At 46.3% G+C, this 24,835-nt stretch overlaps 1 protein-coding gene, 1 long non-coding RNA gene, 1 other non-coding gene and 1 pseudogene across 6 annotated transcripts in view; 1 reads left to right on the top strand and 3 right to left on the bottom strand.

Moving 5' to 3' along the window:
- The first annotated feature begins 711 nt into the window (after nucleotides 1–711).
- On the top strand, nucleotides 712–20,382 carry VTCN1 (V-set domain containing T cell activation inhibitor 1). The gene is made up of 5 exons (XM_016160886.2): nucleotides 712–871; nucleotides 10,924–11,271; nucleotides 13,604–13,882; nucleotides 18,478–18,647; nucleotides 18,950–20,382. Exons 1-4 carry the CDS (start codon nucleotides 712–714, stop codon nucleotides 18,600–18,602), a joined length of 912 nt encoding a protein of 303 aa, XP_016016372.2. The 3' UTR covers nucleotides 18,603–18,647; nucleotides 18,950–20,382.
- Nucleotides 1,866–1,981, bottom strand: LOC118613069 (annotated as a pseudogene).
- TRNAV-UAC lies at nucleotides 1,991–2,063 on the bottom strand. Its single transcript has one exon. It is a non-coding gene; the product is annotated as a tRNA-Val (tRNA).
- Nucleotides 2,309–24,835, bottom strand: part of LOC107518836 — a 33,166-nt gene continuing 10,639 nt past the window's right edge. For 2 of the 4 annotated variants that reach the window (XR_001598956.2, XR_001598957.2), the window contains 2 exons: nucleotides 24,543–24,640; nucleotides 2,309–11,093 (listed from right to left, as the gene is read on the bottom strand). This is a non-coding gene — a long non-coding RNA (uncharacterized LOC107518836). Of the gene's footprint in view, nucleotides 12,727–24,542; nucleotides 24,641–24,835 lie in introns of all 4 variants that reach the window. The other 2 variants (XR_004955249.1, XR_004955248.1) reach the window with 2 other exon arrangements.

The following is a 24,835-nucleotide window of genomic DNA, read 5'->3' on the forward strand; positions in this document are numbered from 1 at the left end:
GGGTGTTCAGCCTCCCAGTCCTTTCCTCGTCTGTAAAACGGAGATGATAAATTTGTCTACCTCGTAAGGTTATCACATGGATAAAGGACACAGGCCTTAAACGGTGCCTAACATGCGTCTGCCACATAACTCTAGCACTCGGCCAATGGAAGCAAGTCCTTTCTTGTTTATTTCCCAAATGCCATTTGTTGATCGGTTCGTTGAAACTGGCAGGATACGTATAAAAAGTTAACAGTGGTTACATCTGGATGGTGGCATATTTGTTTATTTGTCTTTTCTAAACTTCCAGTAGTAAATATGGATTACTTTTTTAATAAGGGAAAATAAGCCCCCATCGAGGATCTAAGGGGCGCACTGAACTAGGGATGAGAGGGTACAAAGCGAAGACGTGACCCTCGTCCTTAGTGGAGTTTAAAGTCTATGGAAAGAGACGAAACAGGTAAATTGATGATATAAGAGGGATAGGCAGCAATGCGCAGGGGGCGCAGGGCGGATCCCGCCCCCCTCAGAGACGCCCTTGGTTTTGCCCAGCGTTCATTGCGCACGGTCTTCCCTGATCTGGAAACGGGGAAGCAAGACGAAATACACAGCCAGGTAAAAGGGCCACTCCTCTAACCCAGCCCCGCGCCCTGGGGGCCGGGGGCAGGATTGGGGGCACCTTTCTACAGTGCCTACTTCCAGGAAGGGGTTTCTGTCGAGGGAAAACTCAAGATGCTTCATGTAGTAGCACCTCTTCCAAATGACAGATGTGAGCCCAGCATGTCACGTGGGAGGAAGCAATTTCCTGTTTCTCTGTCTCTCCACAGCATCATCAGCAGCATCATCATTCTGGCTGGAGCGATTGCACTTATCATCGGTTTTGGTATTTCAGGTATGTGAATTCTTGCATTACTGCCATCCATTCACCCCTCGCCACTGGGCCCCAATCCCTCAGTGTGGCGGGATAAAAGGGCACAGGTCTAGGACCCAGGAAGCCTCAGAGTATAGACCTCGTTCTCTATTTATTGACTGTGTTCTCCTCGCATTAGTCATTTACCTCCCTGGGCCCCAGCTTCCTCATTTACAGAGTAGAGGAAATAATGCCCACAGTGCCAGGCAGTTGAGAGGATCAAATGGGATGTTTATCAGGGTGCTCTATCTACCAGCCCTTGCTGAAGACATCACTCTGGCCTCGGAGGTCAAGTACTGTGGCTGAGCCATTCTTTCAATGATGGACCTGGGTAGATGAGTCCTTTAGATGAAGCTTCGCCTAAAATGTTGAAGACTATCGAGTTTTTGTACAAAGGTCTTAGGTAAAGAGGACACTGGCCATGACCGCTGTTCCGCGTGGGAAGCAGATGCCATCGTGGCAAGGCTGGCGAGTTTGGTTAATGTACGTCCATGGCAGGAAAGGTCTTCTCTCTCCTCCTCGGGGTAGACCAGGTCTCGGAAGCAGCGATTATGGATACCACGTTCATTAAGACGCTGAGCGAGTTAGGCTGACAGCTGTCTCCTCCAAGGCAAGCTTTTTGCTATTTCCCTTAAGCTGCCTGACTCAGGCCAACATATTTATTTTAACTTAGTTTGTGGCCAAAGCTGTCACTTCATAAGTTTAGTTTAATAGTTTCAGCTGCCTTCTCTCTCTGTCACTGTCCTCCAGTGGGGGTGTGCTGCCACCAAATAGTGGTACCAGGCCTGAACGAAGAAAACTCAGTGTAGATATGTTTGCCTAGAAAAGATGTCACACGGCGCCTTTCTCACTTCCTTTATCATCAAAAATGTATACTTGTCTTTCATCCATTTCTCTATTGGATGATCTTTTTTCCTTTTTGATTTGTAGGAATTATTTATTCTTTTTATTTTTATTATTATTTTATTATTATTTATGCATACAGCACCTGGTCTTCCTAGGTGGTCTCCCACCCAAGTACTAACCATGCCCAACCCTGCTTAGCTTCCGAGATCAGACATCGGGCTTGTTCAGGGTGGCATGGCCATAGACCATGGACCGTGGCTCCACTGGGGCATGAACCCAGGACCTTCTGCGTGTAAAGCAGACGTGCTAACCACTACACTATGGAACCATGTCCTCTTTATTTATTCTAGATGCAGTTTGGTTATATGTATTGCAAGATCTCTGACGCCATTTATTGAAAGCACTGTCCTTCCCCCACTGCTCACCAGCGCCATTTTTGTCATAAATCAAGTATCCAAATGTGTATGGCTCTGTTTCTGAACTCACCAGCCTGTTTCACTCTAATACTCTTTTACTATCTTTTTTTCTCTTCATGTTATTTTTTCTCCTTTCCTATTCCTAATCCTGGGCATTTTTGTTTGTCTGTCTGTCTGTCTGTCTTGTCTTAAAACAGATTTACAAGGTGTCATGGGTGTTGTGGTAGTTCTGAGAGAATCGGGTTTTAGTTTTAGTTTTACTTTCCTTGATTGTTTACCTATTCAATTAATTTTGGCTTTTATCTTTGCTAATGTCCCTCTTTCTGCTTTGTTTTCCTAGTTTTAAATTCTTTTTATATCTTAAAACAAGCACTTCATAAAACAGTATGCCCAGAAAGCCAATAAACAGCTCTTCAGTAGTGACTGCCACTCGGCTTCCCAAAGTGTTTACCAAGCGCCCTTCCCCGGAAGTGTGTGAGGGACCCAGCGCCGGGCACTGTGGAATCTTGCTGTGGTTTTCATTTCCATTTACTGGTCACTGAGGAGACTGAGTGTATTTTCACGTAAGAAACATAACGCTGAGTGACAGAGCCCAAAACAGAGCCGTACATTCTGTTTAATTCCATGTGTGTAAAGCTCAAAAACAGGCCAAGGAGTCTGTGTCGTAAGAAGGCAGAGTCGTGGTCAGTGCCCTGGCAAGAGGGTCCGTGTGGCCGTTGGGAGGGGGCACGGGGGGCGATCTGGAGGCAGCGGCGTTCTAGTTCTTGGTGCGGATGGTAGTTACATGGGACGAAGCTGTGATAATTCTTCAAACTACTCAGTCGCAATGTGTCCATTTTTATGTATGTATGTTATACAATACATGCACAGAAGTACATATGGTGTGTGTGTGTGTGTGTGTGTGTGTGTGTGTGTGTGTGTGTGTGTGTGGAAATAAAATACCAACTGGTAAATACTCTGGACTAACTTTAAAAAACATCCCCGCACAATTTTGGTACCTTCCTCACTAATGCTTGCTTGTCCTTTCCTCTACATCTTGGTGACCAGCGATTTTCGGCCTAGGACTAAATGGCTTGTCATCAGACCCCCTCCGCAGTTACCTTTCGATTGTTAGTGGCTTTAACTACACTAGCAAGAATTTTCACATTTTGCAGCTTCCCTGTGACAGTCAACACTTTGCTACTTAAACCTTTTCCGGCTGCACAGCTATGGCGGCCTCAAGTGCTGCGCTCAGCCTCGACTACAGAGGAGAGGGGCCCCGCAGGTGCTTGTTGAACTGACAAGGGAATGAATGGATGGAGGGGCGAATACCTGGTTAAAAGTTACAGTCTGCTCAATCCAACAATATTAAAACCCTACCACCAACAGAGAGGTTTCTGCCTCCTTCCTATTTCACAAGGTGAAACACTAGTCTGTTTATTAGTTTAACGCTAGTTGGATTTTTCTCAAACACCTCTATTAAAAGGAGCATAACCTTTACCTAAGAGCATCATATTATCACACTTTACATAAATTCAATAAAACGTTAGCTGGCTTAATACACAAGACAGTGAAAATAAGCAAACAGCATTAAGCAGATGATGGTGATATCTTCTGTATCCTTTCTACATACAGTTCACTGTACTAAATAACTTTGCATAGATCATCTAATTCGCTACTCAAGACAACTAGGAGGCAAATATTATTACTATGTCCTGATAAAAAACTTGCCTCGGGTTGCACGCGGTCAGCAAGTGGGCACGGTTGGGTTTCAAGCCCTGGTAGGTGGCTTCCGGAACCCGCACCCTTACCCGCCACCCTGCCCTGATGGGGACATTCGCGCACAGCGTGGAGAAGAGGGTTTGCCTCACAGGCATTATTCCTGAGATGGCAGCTTTTAAAGATGTAAAGATATGCCGAAATACAGAAAGAATTCCATTTCTTTCTAACTCTTGTGAGGCTGTATACGCCACCTCCTCTATAAATTCTAAATATGGAACCCATAAACTATAAAACGCATTTGAGGTAGGCCGTTTGCAAGAGAGATTAAGGGGCAGCTGTTCACCCCTGGTTACAGGACGGTCTTCATGGATGACCCTTTGAGAGGAGGGAGGTGCAACGGACAGGCCCCTGACCCTACTTAGCCCAGTCCCGGTGCTGTCGTCCACTCTCTGGGTGGCTGCAAACAGCTCTGTGCAGTGGAAGAGTTTAGGAATCAGAGATTTTCGAATTTCTGGTCTGACACTAACTATGTGTCTGTTGGGATATTACTTCACTTTCCGGAAATAGTCAGAGTCTTTGTGGGAATTACATGACGAAGTGTTTGTAAAGTGCCTGACGCATGTGTAATAAGTGGCTGCCAGTGTTATTTATTGATGCCATCAGTGTTAATAATATTTGGCTATCGTTAAAGCACTCATACAACACCTCCTGAAACGTGCGTGCTTTCCTGGCCACCCCCGGGCAGGCCTGCTGTGAGGTTAGGGAGGCCAGGGCAGGACGGGGTGGGGGGTGGGGGTTCTCCCTCCTAATAAATGCTCCATCTGTGGCCAACGGATAAAAGGTACAGTGTCCTCACTAAGCCGATCAGGCATGTGCTCACACCACCCAAACAGGAGCACTAAACAAACTGTTTAAAAATAGTTGGGTTCTTTAGGAATTTTAGTCACCTGAGAAAATAAACAGGTTTGGGCCTTTCTTACCCTTTTTTTATGGTTTTTAGTTGTCTGTATTTTTACAGAATGTGAAGATAGCATTTTAGTGGGCAGGCTCTTTACATATCTCAGTCTGGCCCTGGACGTCAGCAAAATGGGATCAAAAGGGCACAGGCTTAGCGGCGGCCAAGACTGGGTTTGATACCGGCTCCACAGCTCGCTAGGCACAGCTTCCAGCAAGCCATCGAATCCCACGCAGCCTCTTCACCCTCATTTATAAAATGAGTAGGATGATAATTTTACCTCTCCTGGCTGTTACCGGGCTTAAAATGAGTCACTGTAAATAAAGCATTTAGTAAATTGTTTCTTTCCTCCTGGTGCTCTGACCTCCTGGTGCAATCTTTCCGAATGATTCTAGTTCATAATGGTTATCGATATCATTGACTTAAGGTTCTACATGTGGCGAGTCAGGCACTGTATTAATCTCTTTACCTGCCATTTAGACCTCTCAGGGACCCTCTGGGGGAACTACGGTTATCAGCATCCTCATTTTACAGATGAAAAAGCTACAGAATAAAGAAGTTAGACAACTGGCCTAAGGTCACACACATGTCCAGGAAGTGGCAGAGTGGGACCTGAACCCCGACAGCCCGAGACCTGTGCCATGTTCTCAGACGCCATGCTCTGCTGCTGTTCCCTGCACCGTCCCTTGATCTGGCCTGGCCCAGCAGCCTCTGTCATTTCTTCTCATACGAGCAACTGCCACCACCAACCCTGCCCCTTCTCTGGCAAGCATGGCACTCGCGTGTGCCGCCCCAGGCTCCACTGGTGCAGGCTGCACCTGTGTGTTTCCACCTTTAAGCCATGTGCTACGGTGCCCATCTGGGTTCCCGCAGATGCTAACCATCTGCTGACGGCTTCTAGGATGCTCTCTATGCCACTGGAATCTACAGAACTTGTCTTACTGAGTCATTTCAAAGAACAGTTCACTTTCCATGTTTTACCCAGTGGTGTTGGAACCATAATTTTTGTAAAGAATCCTTGCCTTGTGTGACCTGTAACCCCGCTTTCCAAGAGATTCCTGCTCCTGTGGCAGAGGGCAATAGCCCCATGTCAACACAGGCGGCTCAGATTTAGCCTGTCCGCTGTCACAGCTAGCTCCTCTGTGCCCATGCAGACCAGGGCTGTGACAGTAATTAGCTCTCACAAGCTGGGGAAGCCATTTTCAGTCAGTGACTGGGTCTTCCAGCTTTAAAGAAGCTTGATGGACTTTTAGAGGCCAATGAAATCATTAAAATCACTGCCCGTTTAAATGAACATAATTCTGTATTACTAGACAGCTGCCCCTAACCCACCGGCTAGAGTCCCCGGCCCACCAACTCACGTGAGAGCCCCTGGCGGTTAAGAGACCTGCAGAATCATGTCAGGCCCAACCGTGTTTCCCAGAATGTAGCTCCCTGAGCCAATATTTGTTTGCAAGTTTGGATAGATTTCTTTGGGTGAGAAGCAATATTTATACGCTGTTGCTAACAAATTAAATTTCATTTTATCGCTTTTAAGCATCATTCATTTGCCTAACAAATAAGTATTCATTGATTGCTTTCTGGGTGCCAAGAAATGGCTAGGTCCTCATGGCTTTTTAAGTTCTCACTGGCCTTTATTCCTCCTCTTGATTTGATATGAGGAGGATGGGATTTAATCAACATGATGCTCATTCCATCTGCCACATCTTTAATGCAACTTTAAATGAGCTGGAGCCTGCAGCGGGTCCCTGGGGCACTCCGCAGCAGCCTGCTTTTAATCATTAAGTTCTCTAAGAGATATTTCAACAAATTCCCTACCTGTGGGCTCAAGGCCAACACATTAAAATTAATTCAGTAGCACAATTACCAAACTAAAATATGTCATTACTGTTTCATTCTCTCCATAAACGGTGCTAATTACATATTTTTTCTGAAAAGTAATTTTTCAATTCAACTTTAATGGTGCTTTATAAACTACAATCAAATCTACCCTGGCTCTGAAGTAGCTACATTTGCTCCATGATTTTCCTGAGGACCCGCGTGCGTTTTCACTGCCTTCTTTTTCACTGGCTCACGTTTCCCCCAGATTCAGACGCGGTGATCCCGCCAAATGCACCTTACGCCTATGATCATTTTGAATGGCACCATTGTCCTAAACAGTGCCTTGATTTCTACCGATTGCCATTCATTCATTCAACAAATATTATTTTCCTCTGTAGAGACACAGCACTAGGCACCTGTCTTAGTTTGCTCAACTGCCATAAGAAAATACCACAGACTGGGTGGCTTAAGCCACAGGAAGACAGTTCTAGAGGCCAGGAGGTGCCCCAGGTCCCAGGACGCCTCACCTCTAAGGCTTCCATCAAAGGTCCTCTGACCTGTTGAAACAGAGGCGAGGACATCACCCTTTGAAACCAAAGAGGCAGCCCCAACGATCTGAGTCACCTTCAGGATTTTCTTCTCTTTTCTGGAAGAACAGCACATGTTCACAGCTGAATAGCTCCCTGGTCCAGTCCTATCGGACCTAGGAAGCCTGACAGCCTTCCTTAATTTTGTCTTTTTCTACCTTCTTAGTTTTCCTGTCCCCAGCCGGCACTGTTTCCGCTGGTACGGTCCCATCTCTATTCATGACTTCAGCTGAGGTGGCCGATTCAGCCCATGAGAGGTACTTAGTCTCCTCATCGAATGGCCGCTTGGCTCCAGCCTAGTGCTCCAGAACAGCTTTCTCATTTTTTGCCTTCTAGATAGGCTGAGAATCTTCAAAATCTTCAAGTTATGGTTCCTTTTTGTTTAACAATTCTTTCTTCAATTAATCTCTCTCCTTTCCCATATTTTACTATACAGAGTCGAGAGTAACCATGCTGCTTTTTCAACACTTTGCTTATAAATCTCCTTGGCTAAATATGCCATTTTATTACTCACGAATTCAACCTTCCGTGAAACACTAGAGCACAGTTCAGCCGAGTTCTTTGCTACTTTATAATGATAATTGCCTTTCCTCCAGTTTCCAATCACATATTCTTCATTTTCACATGAGATCGCACCAGATGGCCCTTAACATCCATACTTCTAGCAGGCATGTCAAAACTCTTCCAGCCTTCACCCATTACCCAGTTCCAAAGCATGTGGAGACATGCCTAGATATTTATTACAGCAGTACCCCCCTTTTTGGTACCAAAATTTGTATTCATCAGGGTTCTCCTGAGAAACAGAACCAATAGGATATGTGTATGCGTACATGTGTGCGCATGTGTGTATGTGGAGAGAGAGAGAGAGAGAGACAGAGAGAGAGAGAGAGACAGAGAGACAGAGACCGAGACAGAGAGACAGAGACAGAGAGACAGAGATTTAGAAAGCACTGGCTACATGATTACGGAGGCCGAGAAGCGCCAAGATCTGCAGTGAGCAACCTGGAGACCCAAAGGGTTTAGTTCCACTCTGAGTCTGAAGGCTTGAGAACCAGGAGAGACACTGGTGCAGTTCCAGTCCGAAAGCCGGAAGACTCATGACCCCAGGGACAGCGTCTCAGGGTGAGTCCAAGGCAGGAAAAGACAGATGTCCCAGCTCAAAGCCAGCGGGCAGTCAGCAAGAGCTCCCTTTCACTCGCTGTTTTGTTGCTGTTGTTCTAATCAGGTCTTCAGCTGACTGGGTGAGGCCCGCCCACATTAGGGAGAGTGATCTGCTTGACACCATTCACTGATTCAAATACTAACCTCATCTGCAAACATCCTCACAGGCACACCCAAGACTTCTGACAAAATGTCTGGGTACCCTGTGGCCCAGGAAAGTTGACACATAAACTTAATCATTGCAGCATTATAGGAATTACAAATATTATTTAAACAGTTTATGCCCTTGAAAAGCTTACGAATTAGTGCCAGAGACAGACTCGGGATAAGGTAGAGGGAGACAGCGGCCATCATGAAGACTAAGGAAAGTGTCAAGGGAGAGTAGAGAGGGAATCTATTAATTTTGTCTTGGTGGATCAAGAGACTTCCATGCAAGGGCTGCCATCTGAACAGCCTTGAATATAATTGGAATTTGGATGACTGGTGATAAAGGAGAGGAGAGGCCTATAAATTGTAGGTGCAAGGTGAACAAGGCTGTGAAAATGCACGGTGCAATTGTATGACCAGTACCAGCCAGCCTGGCATGTCCTGATATCAGCCTGTCACGTAAAAATAATTGAAAAACAAATTAAATCTTTAAAGTAGCGTTCAAAGAAAATGCCCGAGCAGGACGTGAGGTGTGTTGCATTCACGTTACACAGCAGAACTCGCACTGTTTCATAATTCCTTTCTCAAACCTCCCACTCCGCTTCCGGTCTAGAGCCTCCAAACACCCCCCAGCCCAGCCTGTGCTCGCGTGTGTCCTCTGCCTCTTTTTTACTTACAGTTTTCCTTCCCTCAGTAGCTCTCTGTTCTAAGGTGAACCCATCTAGCTTAGCTTCTCCAGGTCTGTCCCCCTTCCGCGACCTTCACTTGCCTTATAAAGGCCTAGCAGCCAATCAGATAATCCCAACCCCTTGCTGGCTGGGAGAAGTGAGGGAGGGTATCACAGTGTTTTACCTCTCACAGTTGAAAAATACCTAGTATGCTTTGCTTATGGATTTTTCCATCGAAAGCAGAAAACCAGTACATCACTTGGTGTGAATAAACAGTACAGACTGAGGGAGTGTATGGGAAATGCGGCTGGAAAGGTAGCAGTAAGAGCCAGCATCTACGGGCACTTCCTCCGTGCCAGGCAGCACTCAGGTTTGAACGCTAAGCCGGGTCGACCGAACTTGGCTCCATAGCCGTCGGGAGCCATCGAAGATTAGTAATTAGAAAACTAACGTGTCCGGGTTGCAGTTTAAGGCCTGCCTGTAAGAAGAATGCACGTGAAATGGATCGGGAGGAGGAGTACCAAAAAGGAAGCTGAGAAACCCAGCTGAGAAGTGGTCACAGCCCCCATCGCGTGGCCTTTTCTGGCTGTAGAGAGGTCAGCGCAGACCCTTTTAACACAAGGTGTTTGTTCAAAGGGTACTCAGAGATGGGGACAGGAACGCGACCTGAAAACCCCCAGGACCTAAGATAAGACAGCTCTGGGGACGGGGGGGCTCTCTTCATCTCTCTCTCTCTCTCTTGTGGCCTCTCCTGCACACTTTTCTGTGTCTGATCCACTTTCCTCTTGTGCTCAAAGACGCATCCTCTCCTTAGCGTCACAGCCAAACCATGGGAGCCCCTCGAGAAGATTCAGTTAATAAATCACTCCCGTAGGTGTCCTCAGTCAGCAGCCCCCGGTGCAGAAAGAACAGCCCGCCAACCCTTCACTGACTGAGTGGACCATCGGCCGGGCAAGTGTGGGAGAGGCGGTGTGTGCGCTGGTGCCATCATTAAGATTCTACTGGTACTATGTTTGGAGAGGAGGGAGCGTCTTCCATCTAAGCCAAAAAACAATTTGATTAAGTACCATTCTTCGTTAGGACCATAGCTGGCACTATACCATTGATCAAGCCACTTATCTTCTCTACGTCTTAGTTTCTTCATCATTCAAATGGAAATAAAAGTAACAGGGCTTCAGAATTTAGCATTCTTCAGAATTACTAGTCACATTTAGTAATATAAGGCTTCGCTTCTGAGCCACGTCTGGTTAAGTAAGAACAACAATATCTTAAAGGTATAATTATAGTTTGCAAATCAAGTTCACATCCATTCGATTTGATCCTCACAAGAACTCTTAGAGATGGGTAAGACAGATATCATGACCTCCATTGCTCTGAGACCCAGAGAGGTCACATGACTCATTGAAGATCATACAGATGTTAAGTGACAAAGCCAGGACTTGAATTCTCATCTTTGAAACCCAATTCCAATAGGCTCTCCCCCTGTTGGCTCGCACGGTTTGGGTTACTGGGCCTCGAAAAGCTACTTGTTATGGTAGATCTGCTGTCGACATCGAGACCATCACCTTCCTGCTCTCTCTATTCCTCTCATGCCTTCTTTCCCATACCTCTGCTGGTCTTCTGGACCTCTGGTTCATCGCAGCAGCCTCTGCTGGGCGTTTAGTCATGAAGGCTGTGGTTGCGGGGGTTCCCAGGCTCCCCGTGGCATTGACCTTTGCCCCCCGCGTTGCAGGGACACATTCCATCACCGTCACTGCTCTCTCCTCAGCGGGGAACATCGGGGACGATGGCATCCTGAGCTGCACCTTTGAACCTGACATCAAACTTTCTGGCATCGTGATCCAGTGGCTAAAGGAAGGTGTTACGGGCTTGGTCCATGAGTTCAAAGAAGGCAAAGATGACCTGTCAGACCAGAATGAGATGTTCAGAGGCCGGACGGCAGTGTTTGCTGATCAAGTGAGAGTCGGCAACGCCTCTCTGAGGCTGAAAGATGTGCGACTCACAGATGCTGGCACTTACAAGTGTCACGTCCTCACTGCTAACGGCAAGGGGAATGCTGGCCTCGAGTACAAAACTGGAGGTGAGTTCGTTTTGGAGAGACATGCCAAGATACTTGAGGCTAAAAAGCATGGTTTGCAGATGAAATATCATGTTGTTATGCTCACAGGTGACTAATATCAAATAAGACCCTAGAATCTTGCCGGTAGCCAGCCTTACTGTTCAAGACCCACACCAACTCTAAAGGTAGCACACTATAATATTAGGTCTTAAAATCTTTTGTTTTGGCTCCAACCTCCTCTGAATTTTCACAAATACTCCCTGAAATATTTTGCCAGAATAAATATAGCCTCTTTTATTGTAGCCTCTGGTACCTATAGTCTGGCCTGAGACTTCAGTGCTAAATAGGCCATAGCCCAAGTGTGAAATTGGTACTTTCAGGGACTTACGACAGTGGAACTCATTGTAGGTAAATTTCAAAGGCAATTAAACAAGACAATATTGTCCTATAAATTTGAGCATCCTCCTCCAATGAAATCCACCCTTCCTTCCAACTAAATTTAACATGTTTTCTGAATTTATGCACAAGAGACTCAGATAGATACTGTAAACAGTAAAAAAGATGATCAAAGAAACAAAGACGATTGTCCCTTCTCCCACAGAGCGCTTAGTACAGAGCTTATATAGTTGAGGTTTGGGGCAGAGATAAGAAAAATAATTGGTAGAGTGTCTCGAAGGCTTTAAGAGACATATAAATGGGGTGATTTGGGGATTCGGATGAAGAGAGAGATCGTATCTAGATGCATCGGGGGAAAGGGACAGGAAAGCCCCCCATGGGGAGAATGTCGCGTTTGAGGGGAGTCTGGATGGATACGCAGGAAGTGTCCTGTGGACTCATAGCCTCAGCGAGTGTCCACGGGCCATCCTCGGATACCTCATAACAGTGTACGCAATGGGTTCAATCACAGATCTAGATAGAGCCAGACCTGGGCAAGTACAGCAGCCTGGGCAGAGCAACTTCACTGAGTCTCAGCTTCTGTATCTTAAATGGGAATTAATATGGTCACGTCACAGGGATACTGAGGCCAACTGAAAGGGCCTCCAATGGCAAAGCTGGAACAGCTCAAGCAACCAAATAGACAACAGAGTCTTAAATTATCACTCATCATCATTATGAAATAAATACAGGTGAGTCCATACTTACATAAATTTAAATCTTCTTTACAGATAAATTCCAAATAACATACTTAGATGTATCCCCCATCAGGAGATGGAGCTTAGTACTTCCCTGCCCCCCAATACTCTCAGGGCGAGTCTGACTTAGTTAAGACCAGCTAGCTTCCAAGTACACCTGGCAGACACTGTCCCAGTCAGCAGATCACAGCCAACACCATCGACGATACGTCTAATCATGAGAAAACACCAGACGAATGCCAAGAGAAGGGCGTCCTACGGAATGCGTGACCGGCACACCTCAAAGCTGTCAAGATCGCGAAAAGCACGGGAAGACCAAGAAACCGTCAGGAACCAGAGGAGCCTGAGAAGACATGACAAATAAATGCGGTGTGGCGTGCTGGATGGGGTCCGGGGCAGAAAGGGGACAGCAGTGGAAACGCTGGTAGAACCCAGAGTCTTTCAAGGCAAAGCAAGGGCTGCCTTTCGCTGCTCGCTCAGCACCAGCACGGGCCTGGGCGAAGGAAGCTGCTAAATAAATTAATGGATCGTATCTTGCCATTTTGGCGTAATAAGTATTTTACAGTCAGAAGTCCAGGCCTTAAGATTTTCCACACGTGTCTCTCTGCCTGGATAATGGAGGAAGCTGGTCCTAATTTCAAAATGCATTTTTCTCTCCAGTGAGGAGAATTATCTTAGAAGAAAACAAATGCCTCTCTCTATCCCCGGATACCACAGCAGGAAGGACAGTCTCACCTCAAGAAAACTCCAAATCCCCATGAGCACGAGGCCTGTGCACGGCATCTCTTTGGGTGACAAGTGAATGCTGTTTTTTTCCCTTCCTCTTCCTCTCCCTCCCCACCCAAACTATTTTCTCCAGGCAGAAAAATACATAAAGTTCAGGAGGCTTCAAAGGTGCCTAGTAAACTATCCAATTTCCCTAATAAATAAACTTTTTTGCGATCATTAAAATGCCTCGTGGAGAAACTTAGCTATTGTAACGATCATACCTAGAACTTAGGTCCTTGGAGTTTGTGAGATTGGCCAAAGAGTTGTGATATATAGCAATACTATGAGCAAATCATTGTTTGCAGCTTACGGTGGGCTGTACACAGCCTACTGGAGAAGCACTGAGTCATGTCAGTGGTGGAAATGACTGTGTTTTTACTAGCACTTCAAAGGCTATATTGTCTTACCTGTCTGACCTTGACATCTGCCCTTTATGACCTTCAAACCTGCAGCCTTCAGCATCCCAGAGATGGATGTGGACTATAATGCCAGCTCAGAGAGCTTTCGATGTGAGGCTCCCCGATGGTTCCCCCAGCCTACAGTGGTCTGGACATCCCAAGCTGACCAGAGAGCCAACTTCTCACAAGTCTCCGACACCAGCTTTGAGCTGAACTCTGAGAATGTGACCATGAAGGTGATATCCATACTCTACAATGTCACGATCAACAACACATACTCCTGTATGATTGAGAACAACCTTGCCAAAGCTACAGGGGATATCAAAGTGACAGGTAGGTTCCTTCATTCTTTTTGTATGGGTTTATTGGGGTGAGGATCAAATCTTGATTAAAATCTAATTTCTAGAGCAGATATGTTATGTACTAGGGCACAGAAAGCTCTAGCGTTCTCTTCCCTGAGACCTGGATCCCAATTCCAGTTAGGATTGCATTACATTAGAAGAAAACTAACACAAAACCAATATTATGGCATGTAGGTCAAAGACGGCGATTAGGCTCCACATTGTAAGCCTTCTTACTGCCTGGAGAACAGTGTTCAGGCTTGAGAGGCCCTGTCTAACCCAGTGGGACTGCTCTGGTGAAGCTGAGGGGAAGTGACTATTACTTGACACCTTTGCTATCTTCAGCTAGCGATCTGTATCGCGAGTCCCCAACACCGGTTTAGTTCTAGCCTGCCTTTGGGAAGAAGGCTTTTGGTCGGAAGAAGAAAGGTCTTGGAGTCTACCTTAGTCTTCTTATTCAGCCCTTCTGGGACTGACTCTGACCCTACGAATACTGGCCCAGGATGAATCAGAAAGCTCTCATTTGAACTGGCCTCCCAGGCTGGGAAGACCAGGACCCTGGGAGGCCCAGCTCTCCAGGCCCCCTGCGTGTTCTAGTGCATACACACCTAGAGTTGAGTTGGTACCAAGGAAATGCAGAGACTAAACTATGACTTTGAAGACCACCCCTCCTGGGGGGGCAAAACTCAATGTAAGCTGCAATGGAAAGAACATATCAGCAGAACTGCTTTCTTCGATTTAGCAGAGTGCCGCACAGAATACCTGGCGCATTGTAAGCTCCTTATAAATGTTTGCTGAATTTACCTGGACAAATCATTTTCATCAGCGTATTTATAAAATTACATATATGAAAAGGAAATCTACGGAATGGGAGAAGATATTTGTAAGTCTTGTCTCTAACAAATGGTTCATATTCAGAATACAAAAATAACACCTACAACCCAACAATGAAAAATCGAATATTCAGATTAAAAAATGGGCAAGGGGCTTGTATAGACATTTCTCCAAAGAAGATACACAAATGGCTAACAGCATACAAAAAGATGCTCAACATCACTAACCATCAGAGAAATGCCAATGGAAACCACAATGCACTTCATAGCCATTAGGATGGCAACTATTAAAAAAATGAAACAAAACAAAACAGAAAATGACAAGGTTGGTGAGAATGAGGAAAATCTGGAACACTTGTGCATGTTGGCAAGATTGCAAAATGGTGCAAACACTAAACAGTATAAAGGTTCCTAAACAATTAAAAATAGAACTACCGTGTGATCCAACAATCCCATTTCTCTGTGTATATCCAAAAGAATTGAAAGAAGGGTCTTGAAGAGATATTTGCACACCCATCACAGCAGCATTATTCACAGTAGCCAAGCGGGGAAGCAACCCCAAATGTCCATCGGCAGACGAAGGGATAAACAAAATGTGGTGTCTAACTACAACTGAATACGATGCAGCCTTAAAAAGGAAGGAAATCCTTTCATATGCTACAACATGTATGCATTTTCAGGACATTATGCTAAGTGAAATACGCCCATCACAGGAAAATAAACACTATATGATTCCGCTTACATAAGGTATCTAAAGGAGTCAGAGTCATAGAAACAGAAAGTAGAATGAAGGTTACCAGGAGTTGTTATTTAATGGATGTAGAGTTTCAGTTTGCAAGACAAAAAAAAGTTTAGGAAATCTGTTTCGTAGCAATGTGAATCTACTTGACACTACTGAACAGCACACTTAAAAATGATTAAGATAGCAAATTTTATGTTACGTGTTTTTTACCACAATAAAAAAGTATCTAATAAAAAAATTATATATGAGAGAGCTCTTCCACTATTCCATGGAACAAACTGGTGACTCTACTGGTTAGAACGCTCTTAGGCACCTATGACAGAAAACCGACCCAAGTAAGTCTAAGCAAAAAAGGTATTAGGATGTCTCATAGAACTAGGGACAGTACTGCAATATGGCTTCAGGAACAACTGGAAGCAGGAACTTAAATTCCTTCGGGATTCTTCATCTCTCATTTCTACTTTATTCTCTCTTTACTCTCTAATTTACTCTCTTGTTTTAGTCTATAGAGCAGACGTGATTGCCAAGAGCTTCTAGACTTACAAGTCTCTTTCACTCAGGAGAGTGACCAGACTGAACCTCAATCCCTCCATCCTAGTCTACATTCTCAGGAAGGCTTGGGGTTAGCCACCCCCACTCGGATTGGTGGGCAGAAGCTGAGGGAGGCCTTCCCAAAAGAGAATGGGGGAATGAAGCGGGGAGCGTTTGAAACAGCGGGGAATTAACAGCGGTGTCACGACATCCCAATAAAGAGCTCCAGACGGTCTAACTCGGGCTTTCTCGCGGGAAGGGCACTAACCAAACAAACCACCGGAACCGAGCAGCTTTCATTCAGCGAGCAGCCTCTCGTTCCGCACATGTTCACTGGCTACATCAGAACGGGGGCGCCACGTATCAGTGCTGAGACTAAGCACCACTTTCGGTAGCATAGCGAAACGCAAAGGTAAAAAAATGACATCACTCCTGCTTGCCATGCACACAGTCAGAAGTCTCCAAACCCACACCCGCTTTTAAACAACCGAATGAGGCCGCGGGGTTGACATCCTGTGCTCTCTGACTATTCTGCTAAGTCACGTCATTCATCCAACAAGCGTCTATTATGTGTGAAATACATACCAAGCAATATTTAAGTGCTAATAAATACTGAGCTGAATGACACAACTGTCCTACGAGCAATTAATCAGAGCGTAGCTATGATGCCTACGGGAGAGCACTGCTAATTATGACTGTCGCAGCTCAGCGGATGAGGCAGAGTTGAAGCCGGGTTTAAAGAAAAAGAATGGCTTTGATAGACGAGGAAGGCACGGAGTCAGGAGCCGATGTCAGTGTCCCGGGGAGGAAGGATGAGGGCCCTAACTGGGGCAGTGGCAGAGGGAAGGAAACGGGAAAGAACCGAAAGTTAATGAAGAAAACAACCTACAGGCCTTAGCGACGCGAAGGCGAAGGACGAAGGGGTGAGCAAGTGACAGCGTTCTCACGTTTCTACCCAGGTTGCTTAGGAGGTTAGAAATGCCATCAGCAGAAAATTAATGCACAGGAGAAGCAACACGTTTGGAAGAAAGATGAGGGTTTTAGAGACGTTGAGTCGAAAGTCCCCGCTGGCGACCCAGGCAGAGACATCCGATGCCGAGCACTTTGTCCCGCATAAGATGGGTCTGGGGGAGAACGCTTCATCCCTGCTGCACACACTTCCTGCCATGAGAAGGGACCCCATCAACGTAACCCTTCTAGCCTCTCTCTGCTCCCCTCTTTCACACCTCACCAGAGAAGGGGACTTACCAATTTATCTGAGCGGTGAGTTTGTTAGAAGCTCAGCTCCTTTCGCATTTTAACTCTCTAGCTAACCCTCAGGAACCGTAATTTCTTCTCTGCTCCCCCAAGCCATCAGCTGTTCAGCGGTAGAACCCGCCCTCCCAGGAGGAAGCCCGCCCCAGTCTGGTGCTATCTGTCACTGGAGGACTCTGGGCTGCAGCTCACCTCCCTGCAGCCAAAGCTTCAGCCCTTATCAGGTTTCTCAGAAATAAAGGTGCTTTTTTCCATCTTCCTCTTTTTGTCCTATTCTTCGATTGATTTATAACTCAGCTGGAAAGAGGATTTTACTTATTGGACTCCTTTGAAGCCCCAAAACAGGTGCTCAAAAACATTCACTGAATAATTATGGTTATAACTGACACATAGAGCAGAAACTGTAGCAACTATGGATCCAGGTGTGGAACTCAGAGCAGCGTTCAGGTGAAGAGGTGGAATTGGAAATGATCAGCTAATGAAGCTAAAGTGGGGTTCCCAGTGCTGTTGTCTTTACGGCTAACACTGAGTGCTCACACTTTGCCAGGCGCTGTTCTAAGTGCTTCACACGTGTTAACTCGTCAACCTCCAAAAGCACCCTAGGAAGCAGATTATTATTATTTAAGTCCTGTTGTATAGATGAAGAAACTGAAACACATACGGATTGAGTAACTTGCCTAAAGTCACACGGCCAGTTAAGTGTCAGAGCTGAAGTGAACTAAATGAGATTGGACTGTCTAGGGAGAAAACAGAGTAAAGAGCAATTTAATTTCTTCATTTCTACCTTTCTCTACTTCAAAATGAGAACAACACTTTCTCAGCGCTTTGTAGTGGTGTGAAGAAAATGAATAACACAGAACCTGTAAGGTTTGCTGCCTGGAGGGAAAAAATGTGTCTGGACCAAGGGCTGGCTGCAGCTGTTTGTTCGGCCCATTCTTTATTTGGTAACCAGTAACGATCTCTCTGTTGGTGTAGTTTTCCGTTTGGCTGAGTGCGACTGAGGTGGACCACAGAACCAGACTTCCTTTGAAGTAAAGAAAAGCTCTGCTTTTAAGCCAGTTATAGAAAAATGGGGTACAAAATTGCCCTTAAATTGGCGAACAAGTTGTCTTAGGTAGGAATAGCTTGTCCTGTTTTTCGGGTACTGTTCTTTGCTAACGAGCCATGTGAAGAAGAAGACATCCAGCTTTTTGTCTATGACCCTGAACTTGTTCTCTTCCCTCACAGACTCTGAGATTAAAAGGCAGAGTCACCTAGAGCTGCTGGACTCAAAGGCTTCCCTGCGTGTCTCTTCTTTCTTTGCCGTCGGCTGGGTACTCCTGTCTCTCTCCTCTTACCTGATGCTAAAATGATGAGCCTTGGCCACACGGAAGCATGCAAAGTCATTGCTGTGACAGGTGAGGTGAATCATGAATGGTGTGGGGGTCAGTTCTGTATGTGCCTGTGTTCCTAACGAGAGTCGAACAGCCCGCTAGCATCTGCTCCAAGGACAGACCCCTCCGTAGGGAGAGACTCAAGCCATCTCCTTTCCCCCAGCAGCCCACGGTACCATGTGGCCTCGAGAGAACATCATAAAAATCCCGAAAAACAAGCCCATTTCTGAATAAGAGATACACTCATATGGTGGCAGGGAGACTTCCAGTTCTCAATAAATATTTGCTGAATGGTTGTAATTGTATCTTATTGCTGTTATTTTCAGAATCCCAGGAATCTGCAGAACTATCTTGCTACAAGATATGACCTAGTTTTATATTTCTTGGGGGAAATGAATTCACATCTAGAAGTCTGGAGTGAACATATAAGATCAAGAAGCAGAAAGCAGCCAAAAGCAACCCACAGAGGACTCCAAGATGAACGAGATGAATCTATCTTCAAAATCATGTATTAAAAGTTGGAAAAACAATCCACCTGAACTAAAGAAGTGTGTTAAGACTGCTAAGTAAAATGCATGTGGAGACGAGTGTATCCCAGTATCTTGGGGACCTCGCCCTACCCATCCTTACTTGGGGAGTGGCAGAATGGGTGTTCCATCTCCCTCGTCTTTGAATCTGTAGTTCTATTGCTGTAATGTTGCTCTAGGCAGTTCCTAGAAAGTTCGGGTTGCAATACACCCGTGTTTTCGTCCACAAATGAAGCCGCGGTGGACACGGCAAGAAGCCGCTAATCAGCTGCTGCTTCACAGTCCAGCGGTGGCTGCATCTCGGTGATGGAGCGAATGATCCACTTTTCACCACGTTGCTTTCAAAAGCGCCTTGGCATCTCCTCCCACCCGACCGATGCCAAGGAAATGTGGAAAATGATCATAATTGTAACATAAAAAAAAAAACATAGTTGGGTGACACTGATTTTCTAAATTTTCCAAGCACCTTCTTTTTTTGAAACACACAAATGCCATTTTATTACTCAGATGATGTACATCCTTGAGTGGTCTGGGAAAGGCCTTTCATCCTGACCGTAGGTGACATCATGTCATCTCAGGTTTGAGGCTGCTACTTCCTATCCTGCATGAACAGCGATGACCTCAGCTTTCAACAGCATCTATGGCGGTGGGACTCACTCAACCGGGGTGATTTTGCAACCTGCCCCCCCGGGGACATTGAGAAATGTTTGGAGACAATTTTAGTCATCACGATTTAGGGGGCAGGGCTGCTACTGGCATCTAGTGAAGAGAACCCCGGGATGCTGCTCAACATCCCAGAGAGGACAGCACATCCGCCCACAACGAAGAATTACCCAGCCCAACGTCTATCTTGCTGAGGTTAGGCACCCCCGAAGTAGAGCAGAAAGGGATCTAGAAAAAGGGAGCCAACAAGTCCGTTTGCTCCTTAAACTGGGCTCCAGCCTCTGTCTCTCCGGCTGCTGCCTCGGCCCAGAGAGCCAGAACTCAGCTTGGAGCAACTGAGCCCTCCCGATGGCAGTGTCTGCCGATGACCGATCTAAAAGTCCCTTTCCCTTCGTTTTCCCCTGAAACTCCAGTTGCGTGAGAGAGCAGCTTGGCTTCCATGTCAAGTTCCCTCATTCTAAATTCAGATCTCAGGACCGAGCCTAGTCAAAGCGCAGGTGACCGCGACAGAAACACGTACCTGCCTCGAGACACAGAGGCTTCTGAAAGCAGGGACGATGAACCTTTGAAACGAGACCCTGAGGAAAGTGTGTCTTGCTTCCGGCGCCCTGGCCACGCCGGTCACGTGCTGACCACTGTACCCCTGGCCCTCCGTATTACATTCCGCCACGACTGTACTACATTTTGGTAGAGAGAACTTTGTTCTGGAGTTCTGACCATTTAAGAGAATGATTAAATACACATTTCCTGTACTGTCGTCTGCCTGGTTTGCCAAAGAAAGTGACTGTCAGGAAAGATGGATTAAAAAGCCACAGGCCGGGATCTGAAGATTAGTACCCAGCACATAACGGGCCTTCAGCGAGTGTTTGTTGAATGAATGGGGAAATGAGTGGGAGGGAAAGCGAGGAGCCCGTGAGCGTGGCCAGGGAGCTGGGTCTGGCTTCTTAAGGAAACTCCACTAGGCTTTACCAAGCTGGCCCATCTCCATCTGGGAGGATAAGTGGTGACAGTGGACTTGAACACATCGAGGTGGCCAGACCCATCGCTCTAGTGTCAAAAGATCTGACTCTTGCTACTCAGGAATTATCAAATGCTCAAATCTTAGAGGTAGAAGAACCTCCAAATCATCTTTCCTAGTCCTTCCGCTTTTCAGACAAAGACCCAGAGGGGAAGTGTGGGTAACTGGCTATCTTCAGATTATGCAACTTGCCAAAAATCACACTGGTAGTCGATGGAAGGACAAAATGCACAGAAAATTTGATTTCCGAATCCCCAGGGGGCTTTTGGATCAACTCTTCCCTGCTGCTTCCCCAGCTTGTTCCCCACACGCCTTTCGCAAGGAGAGCAACGTGGAACCAAACCAAGAAAGCGGTCGGTGACAGCGCAGACGCTCGCACCCCAGCTCGCCCCTCGGGGCCTGGCCGAGAGCGCGCAGCGGATGCGTCCAGCAACAGACGCGCCGTGTGGGCCGGAGCGCAGGGGCCAGGACGTGGCGACACCGCGAACACCTGGGGAGGCTCGGCTCTAGATGCCAAGCACTAAAACACTTCAGAAGTATCAACACGCTTGAGGGAACAACTAAGTCAAACCTCAAGCTGAGGCATCGCCCGCCAGCTACATGCAGGCTGTGTAAATTGTTGGAATGCACAGTGACCGTGATCCGGGCGCTGTGAATTGCGGGTCGGGGTGTGCGGGGTGCTGCTGCCCCAGGGCCTCTGTGGTGTGCTCGGGTTCCACTGACGAAACTTGTAATTCCCAGTCCCCTTACAGCTCGCGAAGTCTCCACACACCCAACTGGCGGTCTAATTCGCACCATCTCACTATGTGCCTGAGCCCCTCGCACCTTTTAACCTTGTCTTATGTCTTCTTTCACATCGATCGCCTCCAGGAGTTTCTGGATGGCGGCCATGAATGAAAACTAAGTCACAAAAACAGAACCTGAGCTATGATCTCTTTTCTACCTACCCTCAAGCAAAAATTCTTCTCTCCTCATAATGCTCTCTGATTGGTCCTATGCACCATGATTTCACTCTCTTCTTTCGTCTAGTCACGCAAGTTAGCACAAAATCACAGTTTTCTCTGCTGTTCTCCATTGCCGTATACTTGGTCTCCCTTAAAGATGACGACGAAATAAGGATGGGGCTCAGGCAGCCTTTGGAAGTTTGCCAGTTTCTCATTGGGGGGCTCCCATAGCCTCATAGTTTTCTACTCTTCTCTACACATACTCAGAGCATTAGTGTGGGGAAGGGTCACTCTGCTGTGACAGGGACAGGTGACTGCTCCCCACCTGATCGCCTGGCCCTAATGCATGCAGCGCAGCTCGGCCTGTCCGCAGCACGCTGCGGTCACAGGAGCTCGGGGGTTGCTCTGCTCCTTCAGCTCTGCTGGGGGTCCGCCCCCAGATAAGCTCTCTTATGTTTACGTTATTTAGCGCCAGGGCTGTGTTCGTGACCCTTTTGCATGACTTTGGCCAACAGGTCAATGTTTTCAGTCTTCAAGGACAACAGAAGGGATTTTAGTGGGAAGAAACGAAAAGGGTGGGGGGGAGCTATTTTTTTATCCTGAGAGCTCCAGGACAGAAAAGGCAGTGATCTACCTCTGGCCTCAAAACCCTTAGTACTTGGCAATTTAGTGTAGTCACAGAGAGCCAAACTGCCCCTCTCGCTCAGTTCTCCTCCTTTGAAGATTGGACCCACGCTGGCTTTAGTTTCCATCTTTCATGCCCCATGGTCTTTTATAACTTTTAAAATAGTAACCTGCAGTTTGCGGAGGCCATTAGCCAATTCGGCTCCCTAAATGACGTCCACCTACTGAGCCACTGCGTCTCGTTTTCAAGTGTCCTCTGACCTGGTTTGAATCAGTAGCTATTAGGACAAGGCTTTCAGCTGTGTCCCAACTGCTGCAACATTAAACATTCTTGGTAAAATGGGGGTGGGGAGGAAGCAAAGTCATTTCGTCTTTTCTGTACGGTGGCCTTGATGTTCATTTGCCCTGCTCAACATATGTACTTAATAATTTATAGCTAATTTGTATTAGTTCCTTCATATATGTCAGTGTTATGGACTGAAATGTATCCCCTGAAATTCAAATGATGAAGTCCCAACCCCACCCCCACCCCCGGTATGTCTCAGAATGCTACTGTATTTGGAGATACGGCCTTTAAAGAGGTTATTAAGGGTAAATGAAGTAATAGGGGTGGGCCCTCATCCAATACGACTGGCCTCCTTCTAAGAAGAGGGGTACAGGGGTGCATGTGCACAGAGAAAAGGCCATGTGAGGACATGGCAAGAAGGTGGCCATCTGGAAGCCAAGGAGAGAGGCCTCGGGAGAAACCAAACACGCTGACACTTTCATCTTGGATTTCCAGCCCCAGAAGAGTGAGAAGACAAATTTCTGTTGTTTGAGCCCCCCAATCAATGGTGTCTCGTCCTAGCACACTACTGAGGTCAGGCAATGTCATCACTACTTTTTATGAACGAGCTCCTTAATGGTCATGGTTACCAAATGAGGCGGGTGTTATGGAGACAGGTACTTCTGATACAATTTTTGCCCACAGCAGGGGTCGTTTCAGACCTGATGCTAAAGGAGGTTAAGGAGAGAACACCCGGCTCATAAATGCATGATGGGGGGGGGGGGACGGGATTAAACAGAGTCAAGCATTTTCCTGACACACGTATCTCTATCCTGATTGTGTCTAGCTGTTTATTACACTAGGGGAGAAAGATCACATACATTTTTAGTAGTTATAAAAAAAAAAAAAATCTGATGATTCTCAAATTTTTATCTCCAGTTTTCATCACTCTCCTGATTCAGACATGCTCCCAAATACTGACCAGGGCCCTCCATCTGAAGTTACCTCATTCCAAACACACCCGAAACAAACTCATTTTTATGAGTTGTAGCATCTACTTAAGTCGTCCAAGCTGGAGCTCTCAGGGTCATCTCTGACCCCTCATGAGTCCTAATTAACTGGTCATCAATTCTTATCCATTGCACTGCCTAAGTGACTCTATAATCTGTCCACTCCTCTTCACCTTTATGGTTCCTGCCCTAATTCAGCATGTTCTCCGAAATGAACAATTACCCGGCCTCTATACTCACCTTCCTGCCTCCAGTTTCATTTTGATTTTTAAATTTTTGATCCAAGAACCATGAGCCCCTTGAGGCACAGTGGGAGTATAACTTTGACCTCTTCCGAACAAAGTAATTTGCTTCAGTAGGGGAAAAGCTAGAACTCATTAGGCCTGATTCACAACAGAAAAGTGACAAAGTTGAGATATAGAGGAACAAGTCCCTCCCGGTCAATGAGGCATGATGCTATATTTAGATCAAATGATTCTGGCAGAGTTTCATGCATGAATTTAAAAGGAAAATGAAAAGGAGAGTTTCTTGATGGAAAGACAGAAAGAAAATGGCTACTCAACTAGTAGGATAAATTAACCAAGAAACTACTAGGACACAAGATAGGTGACCCTTAGCTTTCCTTAATTAATGTGCAACAGAACCTGGGTGTGTACGCACTCTAAAAATGACAATTTTTAATTCAAGGGGAAAACAACTGCTCCTAAGTCCACGACCCTAATAACGCTCACCGTGTCCACGCGCACCCTTCCAGGCTTAGGCCCCTGCACCCCCATTTCACAGGGCTGCAGCCATAGCCTTTGCTCAGGTAAACACACAGAATGATATACCTAAAGTTTTGCTAGGTTGGAAAAATAACTGGCCTTACCTTATCTCACGCTTTTTCTGTGAGGAATTTTCCGTGGGGAGCACATTCATCAGGAGCAGCTCCCGTAGGTGAAGGGTGACGTTGCAGCCAGGTCGTACCTACACGATTTTACATAAAGGGAAAGGTGTCACATTGGGTACGGTGCCGCACATCTTAAATTGGTGGAACCCAGATATGGAGAAAATGCCTAATGTCTAGAAAGAAAATAAGAGACCCTCTGACCAGCATAGCACATTCTGACTCTTATTAGCTGCATCCTTTAAATGGGATCAGTAATGTCTACTTCCCAGGGC

Source organism: Rousettus aegyptiacus, unplaced genomic scaffold (assembly GCF_014176215.1).
Source record: "Rousettus aegyptiacus isolate mRouAeg1 unplaced genomic scaffold, mRouAeg1.p scaffold_m13_p_17, whole genome shotgun sequence".
Classification (NCBI taxonomy): domain Eukaryota; kingdom Metazoa; phylum Chordata; class Mammalia; order Chiroptera; family Pteropodidae; genus Rousettus; species Rousettus aegyptiacus.

Bases quoted from the DNA above. Each gene is read 5' to 3' on its own strand.
- VTCN1 (XM_016160886.2), top strand. From the start codon at position 712: ATGCTTCATGTAGTAGCACCTCTTCCAAATGACAGATGTGAGCCCAGC. The intron at 872-10,923 runs GTATGTGAATTC...CCCGCGTTGCAG, and splicing joins CATCGGTTTTGGTATTTCAG to GGACACATTCCATCACCGTC. The intron at 13,883-18,477 runs GTAGGTTCCTTC...CTTCCCTCACAG, and splicing joins AGGGGATATCAAAGTGACAG to ACTCTGAGATTAAAAGGCAG.